The following is a 20,559-nucleotide window of genomic DNA, read 5'->3' as shown; positions in this document are numbered from 1 at the left end:
CACAGGTGTTGTGCCTGTGGAAAATAGTCCAGAGCAGCCTGGCCCTGGTGAAATGTAGGCGCGAAGGGACAGTTATCGGGTTACTTACGCCTCACCACCAGGAGATCGTAGAAACTAAGTTAGGGTTCGCAACACTCTTATTCTACTCATAGCTAGAACTATTAGTGATCGGGCTTTTTGGTGTTAACCAGTAATGATGATTGATATTGCTACCGTATCCGCCATAACGTGGAGCTAAAAAGCCAAGATTGCATTCGCAGTGTGCTTCCTAGGAATTCATTAGGCTTGCTATCGAGTTTACAGCAGTCAAAATTGAAGGAAACTTCCAGTATTACGCAGGTTCCATTCCCACTCGGTTAATGATGACTTCAATCTTCGGTGTTTGCATACAACGATGGAAATGTTAAGTAAAGTGAAAGATGAAGATTAAAATCTTCCGTATACTTGTATCAAAAAGCTCAAATCCCGTCTAATAACTCTTTCCAAGAGGGATTTCCAGTATTAGAAGAGAGGCATAGTCATCGAGCTGCTTCATCAACTATGACCGAAGTATAACACGCAGGGTATTGTCTGGGGTAAACGTTGCACCATGGTCGAGGTACTATGCTACAAGACACAGTTTTTCAGACGGCGCTACCAATTTAGATTTGGAGAGATCAGCGAGCAGCAGTTCGCTGTGCAGAAACTGCACGGCTTATAGAAGACCACGAAGCTAATAAATTTTTTTATCTTTTAGAAATAGACCAAGTGAAGCCACATAAACTCGGAAACTCTTAGGAAAAGTGTCTAAAGCCATCCACCTCTATGCCTCCTCTCCAAGTCAAGTCTTTCTCAAATCCACTGTTATCTGTATATCCAAGTCCAAGTATCTTCAGCTCTGTTGTATAATGAACTGTATAGGGGGGTATATATCGAGCTTCAAGCTCTTGAATTAGGCGGTGAGAGCTGAGCCTAGTAGCTATTTGACACCAAGCGGCCGTCGCGTTCTCCAGCTCCGCACAAACGTGGGCCGGATTAGAATCCTCCCAGAGGAATCAAAGTCATGCCGAGCAGCCAGAGTGGAAACATTCTCCACGATAAAGTGTCTCCTTTCTGGCTCCTGTCCCGGAAGAAGTTCACCGACATGGCACCACCCGCAAGCCAGGCCAAGAGACTTGACCAGCCAGCTTGCCAGAACCAGCATGCTATCGCTGGGCCGCCGAGAACTCCTGTGGCGACCAGCACCCTGGCGTTCGTGTCGCCGATGATGAGGGGCACTGTCTTCCTGCCAGCCATCCTGTCCCCTTCTTTGTCTCTGAAATCTTGAGCATGTGACATAGTGGTGATTGAAGCCGCGAGGATTGCCATCCAGATGGCCGCCTTTCCCTGGAGCAGCGAATGGCCCGTAGCGACCTCGAGGGGGCCGCCGAGGAAACATGCGAATCCAACCCCGTTTAGGAGATTCTTCAAGAAGGGATCAGAACTTCCACCCCACTCATTGTAGTGTATGCATGATATCGCTTCAAGAAGACACGGACCCAAGCCGCCGAACTTCCACGAGATGCCCAGGATTACTGGATACATGCAGTACATGGCCCACGTTGCCTGGGCTGGTGTCAGACGCTTCGAAGGAAGCGGACGCCAGGGCTTGTTCACGGCATCTTCTTCGGCACCATGACGCTGGTTGTGGAGGTTGAAGATGGCGAGGTTGCTCCACGACCACAAGAGCATACCGGGTGCGGCCTTCAGCAGATGGCTCCAGGACCGAGACGGCCCCAAAGAGAGACGAGGTGCAATGGGCGCGTTGATCAGACCAAATAGGAAGCCCGAGACAATGATGTCAAAGATGTTGTTACAGCTTAGCAAGTAAGCCGTGTAAGCATGATATTTGAGGAAGCTGTAGGCCTGGTAAAGGACACGCGCCTTGGGCCGAGACGAGACGTCCCGGCCGGCTTGCTTGGTGTGCTCCATGGCGAGCGAGAATGACAGACTGAGGAGCAGGAGGGAGGAGACCACCACGGATTTCTGTGCAGGCTACATGCTATTGACATACTTTTCTGAACTTTTGCTCTAATGTTCCCCATTATCTGGATGCCCTATCATCATCCTTACCTGGCCCCCGGCGAACATGGTCCTTGCTGTTACCGAGTGGATCCGTCTGATACAGAACCCAGCTGTCATCGTATGTTGATCCAGTCTGATTTACTGCACATTGGAGGCACGTATCCCAGAACGGTACTTCCGATACGATACTTGATTTACGTTTGGCTGGTTGGGCAGTGGTTTATCATATGACGGAGCACTGCTTCAGGGTTCTGCTCCCTGCATAGTGGCATCTTGTCAGCTTAGTCTGTAACGGTCGACCGACAATCATCGCTCACCGTTGGAGGGTAATTGGCAGCAGACTGGCCTGACTGGCGAGTCTGGCCGAGGTTATGAGGCAAGATGATAATCCGGTCTTGCAGTCATCCCAGACGACAGGCATTGAATCCCTAGCTCGCTTTCCATCAAACCCACAACTAAGTCTCCTCAAACACACAGGGGGAGACCTAGTCGATTCCACTCACGGCCCCATGAACGGCTATGGAGAGCCCGGACCGACCCGCTTTGGTGTCTCTGGCGGCTATCGTGATACCAATTCCATCGTCGCGCAACTACCTACGGCAGATGACCCCGGTACGGGTCGGGCGCGGGTTTGGTACATCCCTTCCCACCCTCATGCTTGCATGTCGGTCGGCTCAATTCCCTCCCCTGGCCATTGTGTCGCAATCCATGTGAAATAGCCACGGTGTCAGGTTGCTCATGTGTCCTCGCGGCGTGGTTCATGTACGTGGCCGGTCGCAGGCTTGGAAAGATGTCGGTCGCCAGTTATCATTGGGCCCAGCAATGGAATTGAGTTTTGTCCTATCGGTCCTTCATTTTGAAATTTTACTGCATCTTCCATGCATGGCAGACATGGAAGCGAGCACCCAGCGACCCAGCAATAATAGCCTGCAGTGCGATGTTGCGTTGTTTGTGGGACACCCACCGTCGCCAGGAACATGAATCGAACGATGATGCCCAAGAAACCGTTAGCTAAGGCGCACCACTTGAACTTAAACAGCGTTTCTCCCTGCGTACGGCACAAGGCTGCGTGTGATGCAGTTATGTCTGCTATGTGTGGTCGCAAGGCGCATACGCCGCATGCTTACGTGCCATGGTGCAATTCCCGCAACGCCCGAAATGGTGCACACAGTGCAAGCATGTTGCCCTGGATCCATAATGGTCCGGTACCTAGGGGCGACTGTTCGGTCAGCTCTGGCCACTAATTGGCCCGGCTGCATTCCGCGGTGTCCAGGCACGGGAGTGGCACCTGATTGGGTACATGAGCCCCCCCAAAGAGGCACATACTCCAGCGCAGATTGTCCATGATCCTGGCAAAGCTGGGGGCGACGTTTTGCGTCCTCGACTGCTTTTCCGTGATCCTTGGGACGCAATTTGCAGGTCTTTGGGTATTGTCCACCAATAAGACGTATGACGAACTGCTTTGGCGCTCCATACTCTTGCATGTTGCGTTTACTTGTCAATCGCTACTTTACAAGTTCTTTGGCGTGCATTTGGAAATGGTCAGCCAAACGTTGGTCTGCCAGGTTCCGACCCATGTCTCCCGGCTTCAAGCAGACCAAACTCGTCATTCGCAGGAACCATGGTTATTAAGCAGCTCGGGGAACCAATGATGTACAGACCCGCGCACTTTTACTCGTAGCCGTCCGGTACCCATTCTCCCGGCAGCATTCTCTAGATTCTGTCAGACCTGCCCCCAGGCAGGGAATGGTCGACGGTCCACTCCCTGTTGACTCGGATAGCGTCCCGCTCCGCGAGGTTGCGAGGGTGATTGGGTGCTGCACGTATATTCGATAGCGAGATGTCGTCCGCCAGTCTCACGAAATCCCCATGTTTGGCATCTTTGCCCCCTGTCAATGTGTGACGTTGACGGCTGCCAAAGGTTTGCGACGCGTCGGATCCGTCTGGATCCTTCTTCGTCCAGTTGAGGGTCCCTTTTCCGAAGATCCGCTGCAAGGAGGGCCTAATGACCGGGAGGCACGCATTCACTACGCCTAGTGTCGGTTCCAGAACAGAGTAAATGGCCCCTGGTGTGACAGTGTAGGTCATATCCGTCAAGTCCCAGTTCCAAAGCCAGAGCACACGCAGAAGTGAGAGCACACATATTCTGACGCACAGTAATGAGATCACGTAGAGACGGAATATCGCGGGGGGAACTTACAGTGCGCCAAGACTGAACATTCCCGCTACTCCGACCTTTTTAGATAACGACATCTGCAGCCCGAACAGTTTCGGCATAGGCAGGGAGACGATGAAAGCATCGATGACGAGATTCGTAATGCCAGCGACGAGGTATGCCAGATTCTCGCCGGTGCACGTACCTCCCTGGATACTCTTGTCCCACGAGTATTGCACGGGCTTGCATAGGGCAAAGGCCTCCACAATGACGCTAACCAAATATGCGAGAGATATTGCCATTGTACCATAACATATCAATTGGAATCTCCTTTCGGGGAATATCGTAGTGTAAAGCGATAATATCGAAAACTTGACACTCGTGTTCGCTGCGGCCCAGAGCAACTGTGCAGGCACGAATAGCTGGAAGAACAGCTTGTCAGCTAAGCCTGCGGAAGAACGGAGGGGAAGGATCATGACAAACCCTGAGATGCAGCGCGAATAGTCCTGGATCTGTTCTCATAATGTCTTGCAGATGGACGCCGAGTCCGGCAGCGAAACCCGCTACAGATTTACATCAGTAAAGAAGCAACGAAGACAACTCGGGGAACAAACCAGCTAGAAAGACCGACACAGCACCAGCAGTAAAGACCATAGCCACAATCGCCATGTAGTCATTGAAGTGTAACGACTGCCTTAGGATATGCCTCGACCATAGCCGAAGCCCAAGCGCTGTGATCGAGAGGGTGGAAGCAATGAAAGACACCACAGCGAGCTGTATTGCTCCCAATGGCAGCGCCATGCCGGGTTGTTTGATATGGATATGCAGCTGGAAATCTGTCGTTCAGAATGTTCAAAACAATCTCTTGAAATAATATCGCACATCTGTTAGGTCAAGATGACCCTTCGGCTGGTGGTAAATATGGAAAGCCAGACACAAAGCCTTCATGGCCGAATGGGACGATCTGACATTCAGCCTGGCAAACAGCACCCCAAAGGACACCTACTTACGCAAGCGTTGCAGAATAGAGGATCAAGTATGTCGCAATGATCTGACTCCTGCTGCAGGGATCTTTGCAGGTAAGATCGCTGATGAAGAATTCGATGAATCTGCCGAGTACGGTCAGCATCTAGTGCCACACGGCTGGCATGCAGTCATGATGCTGTGACACACAGTTGGAGTAGCCGGGCCGATACTGTGCGGTTAGGACGCGTTGTTGCATGAAGTGTGCCAAAAATAACTGCATTCCTCTTCGGGTAGGGCGCGCACACAGCCAACTAAGTCTACGACCAACAGGCAGGTAATCAACTGATCCTGGTACCTTGGCAACAAACATGCATGAAATCTAGTGCCTAGATGATGCACGTAAAGACACCGAATGTCAGTGGTGGTACGATTTCATAACATAGGAGGGGCATGTCTCCCTTACATCAGGTGTTTGTCCCGAATGGCACGAAAATTTACGAATTGTTTATCTATACAGTTCAGCTACTTTCACTGAACCATCCCTCCTGAGATAGATCGAGTAGGAATATACGCAACCCCAGCAAACGGACCGAGAATATGGCAGAAGCTTCATACGACTTTGTGATTATTGGTGGAGGTGTCGCTGGGCTCGTCGTTGCTACTCGTCTGTCTGAAGACCCAAGTCAACGTGTGATTGTACTGGAAGCTGGGCAGGACCATAGTAGCGACACGCGGGTGAAGACCCCGGGTTTCTATCCTGTTCTGCTTGGTTCAGAACTTGATTGGGGATTTCAGTCGGAGGCTCAAGTAAGACCGTGCTCGTGCCGAAGAATGCGTCGAGATATTGACCTGTACACCAGCCGAACCTCAACGGGAGGTCCATCCTCCTGCACCAGGGCAAAGCTCTTGGGGGCTCAAGTGCAATCAATGCCCATGTCTTCGTGCCTCCCACGAAAGACTTGATCGACGCTTGGGGTGCATTAGGAAACGATGGTTGGAACTGGGATACATTCAAGAAATACTTTGCCAAGGCGTATACCTCGCCCTCAGTCGCATCTGCAGCAGAGCTTGGGGTGAGCGGATGGGCCTCAAAAAACGACCTTGCCCAAGGCCCACTAAAAGCCTCGTTCTCTGGAAACTCCTCCCATCCGGTCCGAAAAGCTTGGATTGACAGCTTCAGCCAGTTGGGCCATGTCGCGGAACATGACCCTTTCCTGGGTGCGTCAACAGGTGCTTTCACTTGTTTGTCCAGTATCGATCCAGCAACCAGGGAGAGAAGTTATGCGGCCTCAGCGTACTACCAGCCGGTGAAAGACCGGGAAAATTTGAAGATCCTCACCGGTGCAGTTGCTGAGAAGATCTTGTTTGACCGAAGTGACGCGAATGCGAAGGCTAAAGGAGTTCGCTATACTTTGAATGGCACCACGCACGAGGTGTTGAGCACGAAGGAAGTTATTATTGCCGCCGGCGCTCTTCAATCTCCAAAGCTACTAGAGATTTCAGGAATTGGAAATGCGAATCTCCTCCAAAGCCATGGCATAGAACTTGTCAAGGACCTGCCAGCCGTAGGTGAGAATCTTCAGGACCATCCGCTGTGCAGCATAAGCTTCGAAGCTGTGGACGAGGTAGACACGCTTGACGCTCTTGTGAGACAAGAACCGGAAGCAATTGGGCCGGCGATGCAAGAGTATGCAACCACGCAGACCGGTCTACTCTCGTCGGTTGGAGTATACTCTTACGCATACCTTCCAATCCTTGACCCACAAGGCAAAGACTTGGTCAAACAGATGCTACTTCGGAACCAACCTCCCCCTGGGAATCAACCGGAGATGGCTCGAGCTCAAGCATACTACGAAGTTGCGGAGCAAGCCCTGCTGGATTCAGGAACGGCGTCTGCGGCGTATCTAGCCATCTTAGCCCAACATAACGTTGCACCGCCGGTGCCTGGGAAACACATATCTATCGGCCTCATGCTCTCCCAGGCTCTTTCAAGGGGAAGCGTTCATATTCAATCCAAGGACATCGGAGCTGCGCCGGTCATTGATCCTAACTACCTGTCGAACCCGCTTGATCTGGAGGTCATGGCGCAGCATATGCGCTACATCGAGACAATAGCGTCGACAGGAGCCTTTAGCGACCTCCTGAAGAAGCCTCTGAAACATCTTGATCCAGACTCTCGCCTGGTAGATGTTGAGTCTGCAAAGAAATACCTACAGTCACATGTGATCTCAATGTGGCATTTGGGTGGTACCTGTGCCATGCTACCCCAGGAGAAAGGGGGAGTGGTAGATTCGAAACTAAAGGTGTACGGTATTGATAAGTTGCGAGTTGTGGACTCCAGCGCAGTCCCATTGATCAGCACTGCCAATCTCCAAGCTACTGTATACGCCTTTGCTGAGCGGGCCGCGGACCTGATCAAGCAGGAGTACGGGTTAAATTGATGGCGCTAAGGGATGTTGGTCATACCAACTGACTGGTGGGAAGCGTCGCGCACTTCGCTCATTCATGTGTAACTTCGTCCTTTTTTTAGGCGGAGTTTCCGTGTGGCTGTCACGGCAGTGATTACTTCATCCTGTGGAAAGTCTCGAATTGGAAGATAACTATTGTACTGTATAGTATCATATGACGACATGTACATCATCATAGTATTATGCACGCGATCTGAATTTGTATGATCCGTTGGCCATGACCTTCGACGAGATAATTCAAGGTATTATCACGTCCGAATTTGGGTCTTCTGTCTCTTCAAGTCGATGGATGTACTATCAGCACTGTGACTATGGCGCTGTCACGGAAACTAACCACATGCCAGCGCGGAGTATGTTCGGTGTTTCCGTCGAAGGGCTGCGTAGGCTGACCCTGCGAAGCGCTGAGCCTTCAGGCCATTTATTTATGGTGTTACTCAGCATTGTATAACGCTGTATGTAAGCTTATGCTGTTATTTGTGGCATAGGTGATGATGCGGTGGTCACCGAAGCGGCAGGTTCAATTGCAACAACTCGTTGACGAATATAGTATTGCCGATATCAGAAAGCTCCACGCCCAATATTGCGAACCGCAGGAAAATTATTTGCACCCTTCATCGATACGGACTGACTTGTTCTTCACACCATTCCCAAAATTTGCTCGCTCCACCCGTTCCCCCTTCAGCCTCCGTCTTAGTAGCATCTACTAAGTCTTTGCGAATGGGGTATATGCGACCGAACGGGATAACTGATGAAAAAAATCCCATTAGCATGAGGACCATCTCAGTGCAAACCCCCTGGATAGGCCATTCAACATACCCCAGGTGCCTGACATCTCAAGAGTGATATCTGGTGAAATTCCGGCATACAGTTCCGTGTACGCGCCAAAGAGCGTCGGATAAGTGATCAACTTGAGGAACAATTTGAAAATGGCACCTTGATCTCGGTAAAGCTCTGAAGCCAAGTTTCCTGGGTTCAAGGGGATGCTCAATACCCCATCGGCCTTATGCCGCCGGGCAAAATCAACCCCCTGCGCCCAATTCCCAGCCTTACTGATTGCGTATCGATCTAGCGGAGGAATGATGTTGTGGTAGTCCAGGTTGTCTAGAGATACGCCCACACGCTCGTGGCCGCGGAACTCTGTGCCTGAAGATGAGACCCAAATTACGCGAACGCTATTGGGTCGCTCTGTTTTCGCAGTGTTCACGAGAATAAGGGTAAGCAGCTGTGTGAATAAGAATGTCCCCAAATTGTTGACGCCAATATGTATTTCATAGCCCTGTTTGCTCTTTACCAGGTCCGTCTCGGTAGACATGACACCAGCGTTGTTGAAAAGAGCGTGGAGTTTGCTTTCAGCAGCGAGAAACCGCCCAACAGAGCCTTTAATGGTGGTTAAGTCATTCAAATCTAAGGGCATAAACACTAGGTCTCCCCTTGAGCTAGGTGCTGCTCTTCTCATCTCTGCGATCGCCCTTTGGGCTTTGGGCTCGGAACGCGCAGCGATATACACCTTAGCATTCTTTTCGTACAAAATTCGTGCTAAATCTTTGCCAACACCCGTATTCGATCCCGAGACAATATACACCTGCGCGTGTTAAAACGACTGACAGTCCAGCAAGCATGTCATTGTGCAGAGGATATCTTACTTTTCCTTCAAGATTGGGAACATCCTTCTCAGTAAATTGAGGTTTCGGAGGAAAGAATTGTGTCCACAAACTTCCGAGCGTCGGCCCCATGATCAAGTTTGGAGTTTTTAAACCAACAATCCCTTGATCGCGAGGGCTTCTGTTGTTGTGCTTGTAGATAGTACTGTTTATTGGGGGGAAAGGTGCTTTAATGCGGACTAATAAAAGCTTCAAGTGCTCAGGAGTGAGGTAAGAATCCGTGAGGCCGCTGATAGGCACCTTAAGTCCGGCAATGTGCATAATCCGGATCCCCTATCGCACCGGAAGCCCGATGACCCAACCTGGTATACATATTCTGGCGAAAAATGGTAGGGGTATGAATCCGCTTGCAAAGCCCATCTGCTGGGCTGAAAGACGGACAAGGAAAGACTTGTCCCACGTGGGCCACCAAGGAGAGCCTGCCTTGCTACGACCTGGTATGCAAATTTCAGTTCTCAGGTCACCATGCGATAGAGGACATAGGGTAATGGCCTATCTGTGAGTAACCCAGTTCTAATAGCTGATCTAAGAGGCAAAGGATTCATTCTCCATTGTGGATGTAGACACTCACTCCATATCAATAACAGTCCATTGATCACGATGGGTGTGGTGTTCCTTTCCAGGTATCACATGATTCGACATGGCTCCTTGATGCAACCTGGGACTTACTAATACGAAAAAGGGTGAAGGTACATGATTCTCCTGATCGTTCATAGAGTTGAGTTTGCAAGGGTTATAAGTCCCGGTTGAGTAAGTAGGCCCCGTTGCGTCAACAGCAGCTTGCCACTCCGTAGTGTACTACCTATTTATGATACTCAATGCACTGAGTAGAATGGCTCAGCATTGCTCATTACCATTAATACTTCTGACAGAGCACTGTGTGCACCTCGGTCGAAACTCTATTCAGTATTGTTTTGAAGAGATCGTCAACGATGCAATCCGCTGTGCTGTGGCCCTAGAAAACTGTGTGAAAATAACTGAGCGAAGACGATACCGTGCAATAGAATGGCCGATATGTGTATTCCCTTCGCTTTTTGGTGAGAACGCCATCTTGTTGGGTCTTCGGCATGCTAGCACAGTCATTGTGAGCACACAATACGAATCCTACGGCGTGATTGTATTGGAGGCGTCCGAGTATTTAAATATCCAACATACCGATCATTCATAGTTTCTTACATTTTATATCAGTCTCATCTTCACCGCCCTCAATCACCACAGGGATAGATTGTTCCCTTCATAGGATGTTGCAAGAGGGAAAAGCTGCATTTTCAAGTTCCTAGAGCTGTAGTACTGTTCGTAACCCCTAAAGATAGAATTCAGGTGAAAGTCGACCCATTCTACTTCTACCGCGGCGACGGAAATAATGAATTCTATGGTGTAAACTATGAAAGACTATTGAGTGTCAAGGCCAATATAATCTCAACCACCTTTTGCACCCTCACTTTTCGGTTGGAGACGACTATCAGGTCCCTGATTCTTCTGGGAGGCTCTACCATGAAGAATTCTGAGCGTGAACTGGTTCAGTAGCCATGAGCTTGTGCTCCTTCATCGTGATCGGACCGAAGATAAATCGTACAAAAAAAAGAAAAAGCCGTAGGTGGAGTAATGTCCTGATGTTTTTAGTGTAGCAACTTGATAAGCTGGGACCGATGGATTTTTGTATGGAGATCATGGTCGAAAAAAGTTCGTTTTGCCTAATCTGTATGGTTGGGACTGTTTGTGTGGCCTCGAGGTCGGCTGAAAATAAGTGTGCGTTGGATGAGCCCAATCTTAGCTTCATAAGATTTTCGGTTACACTGCAGCTGTGTCTGGACTGTGTATCCTCGGAGGAATGTAATGACATACCAACAGGTAGACATGCAGGTCATCTTAGACCCGGGACTTAGTTCCGAAGCGCAGGGTCAGCTGCTTATTTCGAGGCTAGGTTGTGGGGGGAAATGTCTCCGATTCGGTGTCTACTGCCTCGTTGAGACGCTTCGATTTGCCCAGTCTCCTGATGCTGATCGGCATCATACGAGGATGATACATTTTGGGGTATGCACACACGTAGCCGTGCCAGCTGTTATCTTACTCCCAGCCGGCAGCAGTCGGTTTGTAAAAAAGGAGATAAGCTACTCCGTACCCCGTAGTTCCGTGGGTAATATACGTCTTTAATACATCAACACATCGCATCCCATAAGGATCGCACTAAAACAAAAACCAAAATCTGCGCGAGATCTTCCAGGACGCTTCGTTGAAATTGCAACAGAAAATATCATATCCTCTTTCGTATGAAACGGTGTTGCAAAATAGAGCCGAACAAGAAAACTCATTGATGACTGATAAGCGATAGGCAAGGATTGATGGGTTTTCAGGCGACAATGCAATCATGAAATCGGCACCTGTCGCAGGGGAATTTGCAAGCACCATGAGAGATGATTACTTTCCATTGGTATCGTGAGTTCCACCGTACTCTAACCAGCAACGTCGCCCGATGGCGATAGCTAATCGCTGGTCCGCCGTTGAAGTTACTTCAAATGTAACGGGTAGACGGCAAGCGCCATCCTCGAGCCAATCGGATGGTTTGGTGAAGAACTCTGAATGAGCATCTTTATCAATGTCCAGCTCGTAACAGCCTGGATCTGTCCACTACTGTGTGACCAAATTAAGCTGCCTGCATGCACGCGCTGTATTCCTATCTATAGATCACACTCGATATTGGTCTCGTTACTGTCAAAGTGAATAAGTGGCCGCTCTTGAAAACGTGTGGTCTATGTGTGCCCAGACCCCTGGTCAACGTCGGGTGCGTATTAATACCCGGGAACGTCGTCGGTATGGAAGCCGAATGGTCAACTGTCGGTGCCACGACGACATGCTGGTCCCCTGTGGATCACACACAGTACGCCGCATTGCCTGACCATGTGTACCACACCATTCCTTAAAAGATCTTCCTCGGGTCCAGTAAAAATCCAGTGGAGTGATGAGTGTGACGCTAAATCATTTCCCCCCACGGTGCAGACTTTAAGGACGCGGTATGAGGATTTCTTCACTGGACAGTTGCCGAAAGATGCAGGGAAATGGGTCACTGAGGCGAGACACGAGAGGGTTCAATGAGAATTGGTCCAATTGACCATGCAATACTTTGCCGAGAGTGAATACCCATCCGAGTGGTGGCATTGAACCAAATCAGTCTTGAACTGCCGCGAGCTCTAAGTAGGCTGAGTCGCACTAAGCCGGAGCCGGGTTGCCTGATGGAGAAGGTGCCCAGAAGCGTGATTGGCCGTTGTTGGCTAGCACGTCTGGCTGGACGGGTCTGCCAAGCCAACCTTAAAGCTGTTAAGGTCGGTAACTACTTAGGTAGAGACTGTCGCCCTCGCGGGGGTACCACTGCTTGGGTTACCAACTCGTCTGGTGTGCGTGGGGGGTGGGGACCTCTAGCCCCGGCGGCCCTACTGCCAGGGCCATGCATCCGGCTTAAGGGAGCCGAAATGGTTGTCGATTCGCGCACATATCATCCCCGATTGTATCTGACTTTCGAGTCTGGAGTTGCTGTCAGATCGTGGGCTATCTAGGCGCGGTGGGCATCATGGCTATCCTCGCAGGCTTGTGGGCTGCGATCACTGCCGCATCGTCTGTTGTGGCCTTGTCGAGGCTCGTGCCTCCGTTTCCCACGGCGGTATGTTCCACGATAGCTCCACCACAGAGTGTTCTCAACGTCACGACCGCGAGCACTTCCGTGGATCACCATCCGTTCGGGATCAAATATCTTACAAACGACATAGCGTTTGCTGTCATTGGTCGGACTATCGGCGTGCTCGACACATCACAGTTCAAGCCGGTTCTGAAATACCAGATTCATCTGACACACGCGATTGCAGCCAGGCTTGGTTTTGACGAGGATGACCCGGACACCGAAGCCTATATCTTCCACGGACTTGCGATAACAAATGACGGGAGAAACCTATACGCAGCGGGCGGTTATGGAGCCATCGTGATTGACACGCAAAGAGCGGTTGCTGGCCGCAATGATTCCATTGTCGGTGTACTTGCCAACGATGGGAGAGCTGGCAATTACTCCGCCATGGTATCTATCACACCAGACGACCAGTACGTTTTCTTCACGCAGGAGTTTGGTAGCCCATTTACCTTCAAGCACGGGAGCCTCGAGGTGTGGAACGTTTTCCGAGCTGAAGATGGAGCAGTCACCGGGGTGTATAAGGGCTTCATTATTCTGGGATTCTATACTGTTGACCTCGCTTTCTCCCACGACTACAGCAAGCTCTACGTAACAAACGAGATTGGAGGCTTACCAGCAAGCTCGAACGACACGGTGGGGTCCGTCGCCGTTCTTGACGTAGCAAAGCTCAAACAATCACCGGCGTCATCTCTCTTGTGGGCAGTCGACGCTGGTTGTCATCCTGTTAGGGTAAAGCTCAGCCCCGACGGAAAGAATCTCTGGGTCAACGCTCGCGAAGGCAACGAACTCCTCGTCTTTGACACCGAAATGTTGAACTCCAATGACACTCTCGACAGGGCTCTCGTGACCACCATACAGACAGGCACATCGCCCGTAGCTGTAGCTGTAGTCGGCAGCTACGTGTTTACAGCAGACTCTAATCGGTTCGGATACAGTAACACGACAAGCGGGCTCACTGTTGTCAACACCCAAGAAGTTCTCCAGGAAGATGAGCCCGTGAGATTTCCACAGATACCTATGGGGTCATTTCCACGGGAATTTGGAGTCAGCCCAGACGGAAAAACCCTTCTGGTTTCAGAGTATGACGGGTACGAGATTCGCGCTGTCGATATAGGGTCCTTGAAAGGAAGGACAGATGGCGGTCGCCGCAGATTCAGAGTTCAGAGATTTGGTAGCGATCAATGAAGCATGTAGCTTAGAGTGTCTTCACTAAAGGCGGAGATACCAAGAAATTCGATGTAGGAACAATGAAAACGTGTAGAAGTAGCGGATCACTTCGTGCAAAAAACACGGCTTCTTCAGTGGTCAGTTGTTCCTAGCCTCGGTCAGAGTCTCGCAAACTTCGGCGACAACCAAGTTAACCACAGCTCCTCTCTTAAATCTCGGGAATGGCAGCTATCCTCTCCACAGGATACACCGGCTCGCCGTATTCATCCCAATATCTTGGCATCGAGGGCACATGCGTGGAGTTAATCCAGCTCCTCCGAGCTGGCCGCACATCACCCACGAACATCTCTTCCACCAACTGCCAGATCCTTCGTCGGTTTCGCAGGCCATCCGGAAGAGTCATATTGTGGTAGCAGAGCACATCAAAGTGGGGAGACAAGACACCCGTGGGGCAGAGGATCACCACAGGTCGGCTCAGTCTTCGCACCAGCAGCTCCCAGTTGAGCTCCATACCTTCTTGTGCTGCATCTTGGCATTTCTTATCAATGTCGCCACATTCTAAACCCTTCAAGAAAGGCAAGTATCTTCCGCCAAGTAGGATATCTCTCCAGATGTGCTGCGGGAGCAAGTGTGTGCAACTGGTAGACAATCCATTGGATGATCCCATGAGTGAAATCACTCGATCACGAAGCTCAGGAGGAAGACCTAGGAAACGCTGACGGAATTGTGCCACAAGAGTATTTACCGACTCAGGCTCTACCTGGTCTATATTTGAAATGATCAGTGAAGCAATATGTGGTATATTGTCGGAGGGATCAGCGGTGTCCTATAGAAAGTCAGGCTACGGTCTCGCCAGTGGCGCAGCAGCGCAAGTTGGGTCCCTACCCAGTCTGAGCCAAACGCATTATCAGAAAAAGCAGAAGGCAAATAGTAACAGTGTTTCATGACAACGTGTTGCGGCCCTGCTTCTGCTACCGAGCCCATATATTCATTGTCGCGGGCGTCGAACCTGGTACGCAGGACCTTCCACAAGGTGCGCAGCGACCGAACATGAATGTCGCTGAGAGACATGCGCATCACCCTGAGTGCAATATCCACGCAAACCTCATGTGCCACAATGCTGTATGGGGTTTCATAAGCAATATTATTCTCATCAAAGCCAGCCAGCCAGTTGGGGGCGTATTCGTCGCCGCTTTCCGCCAAGACGCAGGTGTTAGACCAGGTCACGGTCGCGCGGTCTCTGCGGATCTCGTCACCGACTTCGAGGACGAGCTGCTCTGCATCTTTCTTTTTGCCAGCTCTGTAGTGCTGTTCGAGCGTCTCGAACTCTTTTGCTGGGTCGCTGAGGACAACGGCGTGCGTCTGCCATTCCAGCTTGCGATCTAACGACCCTCCGTTGTCCAGCGAGATTGGCGGCCGGACTTGGCTGCCGCAGATGGCGCACGACAGCAGCTGGTTATCCATAGCTTCTCGCTTGGCGTGACGTCTTTCAATACTCAAGAACCCCAGGGTGTAATATATGCACCAAGACCTGTGTCTACCATTCCCTGGTGATGAGAGCAGGCGCCTGCGCCAATGGTCGATCTGACACTGATCATCGGCTCAAGAAGTCGGGGTTGTCCGCGTGCGTTCCAGCGGACATTAATAGGACTGACGGGCTTGGCTAGCCAGCGGCACAGCAAGCGGCGCTAGAGGCATAGCGGCCCCCACCACCTGAACTTTTAGCCCAACCTTATCTTGGCAAAGTCAGGGCCCATTGTGTTGTAACAGGCGCCTGCCTCCCACGTGCAGATACTTAATGTGTGTGTGACCATCTATACAGTATATGGGATGTATAATTATGATTCAGATCCTTCGGACCCTCTATAGTGCCAGGACGTAGTGCGCGAAAAGGAATACTATATGCAACAGCGCTGGACCAGGGGTCAAACGAACTCTGCCTTAACGACATTCATTATCTTACACACGAGACCCGCATGGTGGCTTAGCGTCCGCAACTCTGGGTTTTCAGGCGAGTTGGTAAGCAAGGCAATTCTTGGGAGTGGCACTGTTCTAGGGGCCTCCTCGTCGTTGTCTTCAATGATGCGTGAAGAAAAAAAATTAATAAAAAGCAAGGTGCCCAGAGGCAGCTCCTGCTAGTTGCGCAACTGGGAGACCGAGTCCCAGCACCACATCATGGCTTCACAGATCGATTATTCGGGCCTTCAGGTTGTGCCGGGCACCTCGCCCCAGGTGGTCCTAGACCCTACCTTGCCGCAGGTAGTCGCAGGCCCGGTCCCAGGCCCGGAGAGGTTTCTGACGGCCGAGAAGAGCGCCGCTCATGCGTACGAGGTCTACGAGAGTACACAAACACGACGAATATGCGGCTTCTCGCCTAGGTTGTTCTATGCCATCGTCGCGGGGGCTATAATAGTGACACTTGCTGCTATTGGAGGAGGCATTGGAGCCGCTCTATCACAGCGGAATACCAGCGGATCCGGGTCCGGCCCTACGAATAGTGCAACGGCGTCCACTACCAGCATCAACCCTGATAAACCCGACGCCGCAACGACACAAGCCGTCGCGTCCAATACGCGTACAGCGTCCACGACATCCACATTATCCGTCGCGCAAACTGCGACCCAGATCGTGGGCCCTACGAAGACGCTCTTGCGCGACTGCCCCTCCTCAAACAACACGATATACACGTCTCCGGGTACGGACCAACAGTTCCGCAAGCTGTGCAATAATCGATTCTTGGGAACGGGTCAAAATATAATCAACCGCCCTGTTACGAGCTTAAACGACTGCATCGACGCTTGCACAATGTACAATTTGGATGCCGAAGCCGACATCAGGAACAAGAAAAGAGTTGTCTGCAGCGGTGTGTGCTGGCGCAATACTTTCAACACCGACTTCCCAGGGCAGTGTTTTACGTACCCCCTAGCGCCGAACACGACGGATGGAGATTTCACAATAAGCACTGCGGCGAAAGATATTGAATGCGACTCTGCAGCGTGGATCAACGTTTGGTCTGTCTGAATGAAGCATGATGAGGGATATTGATTAATACGTTGAGAACACTATACCCCCGCTGTGCTTACGTCAAATGTTTATGTCCTACCTGTATTTATCATTACACTAGAACTAGGTAACTAGAGCGGTTCTTACGGATTAGACTGTATGAGTCGACATTCCTTTTTACGTAGTCCAGATAGCCACTTCCGTCACATGGCAGACAAGATGAAAGAGAACGTCTATTCTCTCTGTTCCCTCCACAATTTCAGTGAATCATTGATGCAGCATTCTCCTACGAGCTCGCACAACAAATTGACTTCTTTGGCGAATGGGTGAAGAAGTGTTGGACTATGCCGAGCCCGCCCGCAGCAGGTAATCGCTCCGTTATCGCGCCGTAGCTTTGATCCAATGAGGAGAGGAACCAGTAACGCATACATACAATCAGGTCCCCGGATTCTGCCTGCGGTGATAGAAAAGCCAGCTGTAGTGGTAAATCCAGATCTGTACCCGCCTTAAACCGTTCCTTTTCTTCACTGTTCTGCAGTTGACCATCCCTACCTTGTTGGTCATTGACTTCAGCTGACTTGGCGTCTTGATAACTCAACGCTGTAGGAGGCCGCCGTTCGGCACGATTTCTGCGATTTCTTCGGCTTTCCCTATGAAAGCTACTCCCGATTCTCGAATTGTTCCTAATATCTTGTAGGGCTTTTGATATAACCATATCTGAAGTTGGTCGACGATTTAGCTATGATCTTTTACAATATCCAACGCCAGGCCGCCGTTGTAATTCCACTGCACTGTCCTCTTAAAACGATCCGCAAGGGAAGATTTGATCGTGTCTGGTTGAAGATACTGTGATACCGATACAATCTGAGAGCTTAGAAGGCAAGCGCTACCCGGACGAACTACCACTTGATCTTTTGAGGTATCCCGTTTGTTGAGCATAACCTCCGGCCGAAACCTCGAGCGCTGTGAAGGGTCGATTGGCCGCCTTTTCAACGTGTCTTTGTACTCGGGTATCGTTGACTCAATATTCGTCGCCGTATACGCGCTAATATTGATGAAGCGTTTTAATGAGTGACTATATGAATTTTCAGTGAAGGATTGCCGTGCCAGGTCTTCGAATCAAACAACTGCCGAAGCTGTGAAGTAGTTCCATTGCTATCAGGCAACTATCACGGAGACCTCCGTGCATCCACCACTCCGACAACGCTCCCTTATACTGCAAGCACTTGTATGTCTTGAACGCCAAGACATAAGGGACGATATGGATGGAATGGATTGATTGACTAACCCGAAGGGATAGTACGAAGTAGTACACTTGTGAGTGTAGATATCAGATTCGGTCACTCCGATCCTGAACAGGTGTCCATTGAGTCTTACCATCCGCGTTTGTACTTGAGCGAGCTTCACTGCTTCGCTGCAAGTGTGTGTGTGGTACAATCTGAGCATGTGTCTCCTGGGAGCTCCTTTCCATGCCCTCCTGCACATGCTTCAATATGGCACAGCGCTGATCAACCCCTACAGGCCCGATTTATTAAATGACACAGTGACACCAATTTGACGGGGGAGAAAAAAGGTTAAAAAAATATACCCTGGGCTCCAACTCTAATAGGCTAATTGAGCCATGGCTCAGGATGTGCAGAGAGCCTGGGGCCAAATTCGTTGACACCGCCCCCGGGCTGACAACACACGCATGACAAGCCCCCAAATCCTACTCACGCGATATCGAAGTGCCACCGAAAATCCTGGCGATAAGCGGGCAGGCAGACTTTCGGGTTACAAGAAGTGCTGTTGAGACCTTAAGCCGAGTCTTACCTTCAGGCTCATCGGCCGGCTTTTCTTTATATATTACATTTCCTTCTTCTATCACCTCAACAAGTTTACTCGGCTACAGGTAGAAAGGTGACGTCTAATCGTGTGAAGATGCCACTCAGGTATGAAATCGGCCTTGATACCCTTGGGCGAATGTTAATAATACTAATGCAGCCATTCCTCCGAAACAGCTGCCCCAAGAATTGGACCATTATCTTTCGAAGTTGTTAATCCTGAGACGAATTCAGATGGGTTCGACAGAGCTTCCAGGATAGACGATGCTACTAGGTCAAGCAATGAGGATCAAGGTATGTTTATCGAAACAATTTATCAACGTATATTTATCATTGCTAGTCCCCAACAAGGAAGAACAGGACATAATATACACGTTTGAACAACCAAAGTCAATAATACGGAAAGCCAGCACACAGATGTTCAGAAGTATTGTTTTGCACCTACCTGCAATACTGATAAGTGGGGTGTTGATACGGCTTAATACAAGCAAACTCTTCTGGTTCGAATTCGAGGCTACTATCCCGGTTCAAACGTCGGTTGGAAACTACCACCTAAACACCAATGTTGTTTTACAGCTATTACAAATAGCCGTCAAAGTATACGAACTTTTAGTTGTTCTGTCCCTATCTGCGCTTGCTTTAGATCTCTATCGTGCGAGACTAGTTGGCGACGGGTTACCCCTTGGGCTGATTACTGCAGGATACCGAGTTGGAACCCTTGCCTACCTCTTCCATTCCGGCTTCCTATCTAGTTTTCATAGTAGATCGGCCATCCTTTTTGCAACATTTGTGCTGCTCGCCACAACTCTATCATTAGTGATAGGTCCCGCAGCAGCAATTCTTTTGGTGCCAAGTCCTGGATGGTGGCCGCGGCAAGAATCTGCGGCTCTCCCTCAAAGTGTTATGTACGCACCCTTCAAATGGCCTGGAGCGATGAATTTCGATCCCTGGTGGGTGAACTGCACCGCAACCGCAGCCGAAAGCCCTGGTTGCCCTTTTGCCACTGTGGGCACTTTACGAGACTGGGCTCGGGCCCGCGCTAACAGCCACAATGCACTAAACATCAGCATTGCATTTAACAACGGGGCTCGAGAGATGCGTCGATGGCTTCACACAGCAAGATCAAACGCTACAGACGGCTCTGCTACTGCCAGTACCACGGTTTCGTCAAGAGCACTTGCTGCTTTGACTTACTACTCGAATTATCTTGACGACTATCATATTGAGGATATAGGCTTGACCAAAGACACCCGGGTGAGCACTTCCCAGTTTGACCAAATATATCAGCCACTGGTGAGTAATGTTTATCCTATTGCCATTCCCGCACTTTTCTTTTTAGAAATGTGTTCAATTTTTCGTGGGGACGTATATCATTACTACCCTCTTCACACATATATACTGATTGTTATCACTAACGTGGTTGACGAAGACGCAAGCAAAATGTCAGATCTGGGATTGGGAAGACTCTCGGCAGTCGCTGCGTGAGAACGACACCGATGCTGTTCCATTTTGGCCTGTACATGGATTAAGATGCTCCGAAGATCCGATTTGTGCTACTTGGAAGCGACGCAGTAACTCACAACGTCGTGTAAACTCT

At 50.2% G+C, this 20,559-nt stretch overlaps 7 protein-coding genes across 7 annotated transcripts; 3 read left to right on the top strand and 4 right to left on the bottom strand.

Moving 5' to 3' along the window:
- Nucleotides 1-1,014: 1,014 nt before the first annotated feature.
- JN550_007735 (uncharacterized protein) lies at nucleotides 1,015-1,950 on the bottom strand (the record flags this gene model as incomplete). Its single annotated transcript, XM_049319618.1, has 1 exon — nucleotides 1,015-1,950. The coding sequence occupies one exon, from the start codon at nucleotides 1,948-1,950 to the stop codon at nucleotides 1,015-1,017; it is 936 nt and encodes a 311-aa protein (XP_049170392.1).
- Nucleotides 1,951-3,756: 1,806 nt separating this feature from the next.
- JN550_007734 (uncharacterized protein) lies at nucleotides 3,757-4,999 on the bottom strand (the record flags this gene model as incomplete). Its single annotated transcript, XM_049319617.1, has 4 exons — nucleotides 3,757-4,189; nucleotides 4,244-4,620; nucleotides 4,682-4,761; nucleotides 4,813-4,999. The coding sequence occupies 4 exons, from the start codon at nucleotides 4,997-4,999 to the stop codon at nucleotides 3,757-3,759; spliced, it is 1,077 nt and encodes a 358-aa protein (XP_049170391.1).
- A 762-nt stretch (nucleotides 5,000-5,761) lies between these two features.
- Nucleotides 5,762-7,605, top strand: JN550_007733 (uncharacterized protein; the record flags this gene model as incomplete). The annotated part of the gene is made up of 2 exons (XM_049319616.1): nucleotides 5,762-5,971; nucleotides 6,025-7,605. 2 exons carry the CDS (start codon nucleotides 5,762-5,764, stop codon nucleotides 7,603-7,605), a joined length of 1,791 nt encoding a protein of 596 aa, XP_049170390.1.
- A 638-nt stretch (nucleotides 7,606-8,243) lies between these two features.
- On the bottom strand, nucleotides 8,244-9,365 carry JN550_007732 (uncharacterized protein; the record flags this gene model as incomplete). The annotated part of the gene is made up of 3 exons (XM_049319615.1): nucleotides 8,244-8,377; nucleotides 8,449-9,214; nucleotides 9,276-9,365. 3 exons carry the CDS (start codon nucleotides 9,363-9,365, stop codon nucleotides 8,244-8,246), a joined length of 990 nt encoding a protein of 329 aa, XP_049170389.1.
- Nucleotides 9,366-12,858: 3,493 nt separating this feature from the next.
- JN550_007731 (uncharacterized protein) lies at nucleotides 12,859-14,154 on the top strand (the record flags this gene model as incomplete). The annotated part of the gene is made up of 1 exon (XM_049319614.1): nucleotides 12,859-14,154. The coding sequence occupies one exon, from the start codon at nucleotides 12,859-12,861 to the stop codon at nucleotides 14,152-14,154; it is 1,296 nt and encodes a 431-aa protein (XP_049170388.1).
- A 190-nt stretch (nucleotides 14,155-14,344) lies between these two features.
- On the bottom strand, nucleotides 14,345-15,600 carry JN550_007730 (uncharacterized protein; the record flags this gene model as incomplete). Its single annotated transcript, XM_049319612.1, has 2 exons — nucleotides 14,345-14,962; nucleotides 15,022-15,600. 2 exons carry the CDS (start codon nucleotides 15,598-15,600, stop codon nucleotides 14,345-14,347), a joined length of 1,197 nt encoding a protein of 398 aa, XP_049170387.1.
- A 711-nt stretch (nucleotides 15,601-16,311) lies between these two features.
- On the top strand, nucleotides 16,312-17,157 carry JN550_007729 (uncharacterized protein; the record flags this gene model as incomplete). The annotated part of the gene is made up of 1 exon (XM_049319611.1): nucleotides 16,312-17,157. One exon carries the CDS (start codon nucleotides 16,312-16,314, stop codon nucleotides 17,155-17,157), a length of 846 nt encoding a protein of 281 aa, XP_049170386.1.
- Nucleotides 17,158-20,559: the final 3,402 nt, after the last annotated feature.

Source organism: Neoarthrinium moseri (genome assembly GCF_022829205.1).
Source record: "Neoarthrinium moseri strain CBS 164.80 chromosome Unknown scaffold30_Wmoseri_CBS_16480, whole genome shotgun sequence".
Lineage (NCBI taxonomy): Eukaryota > Fungi > Ascomycota > Sordariomycetes > Amphisphaeriales > Apiosporaceae > Neoarthrinium > Neoarthrinium moseri.
This window is presented reverse-complemented; position numbering and strand designations above follow the sequence as displayed.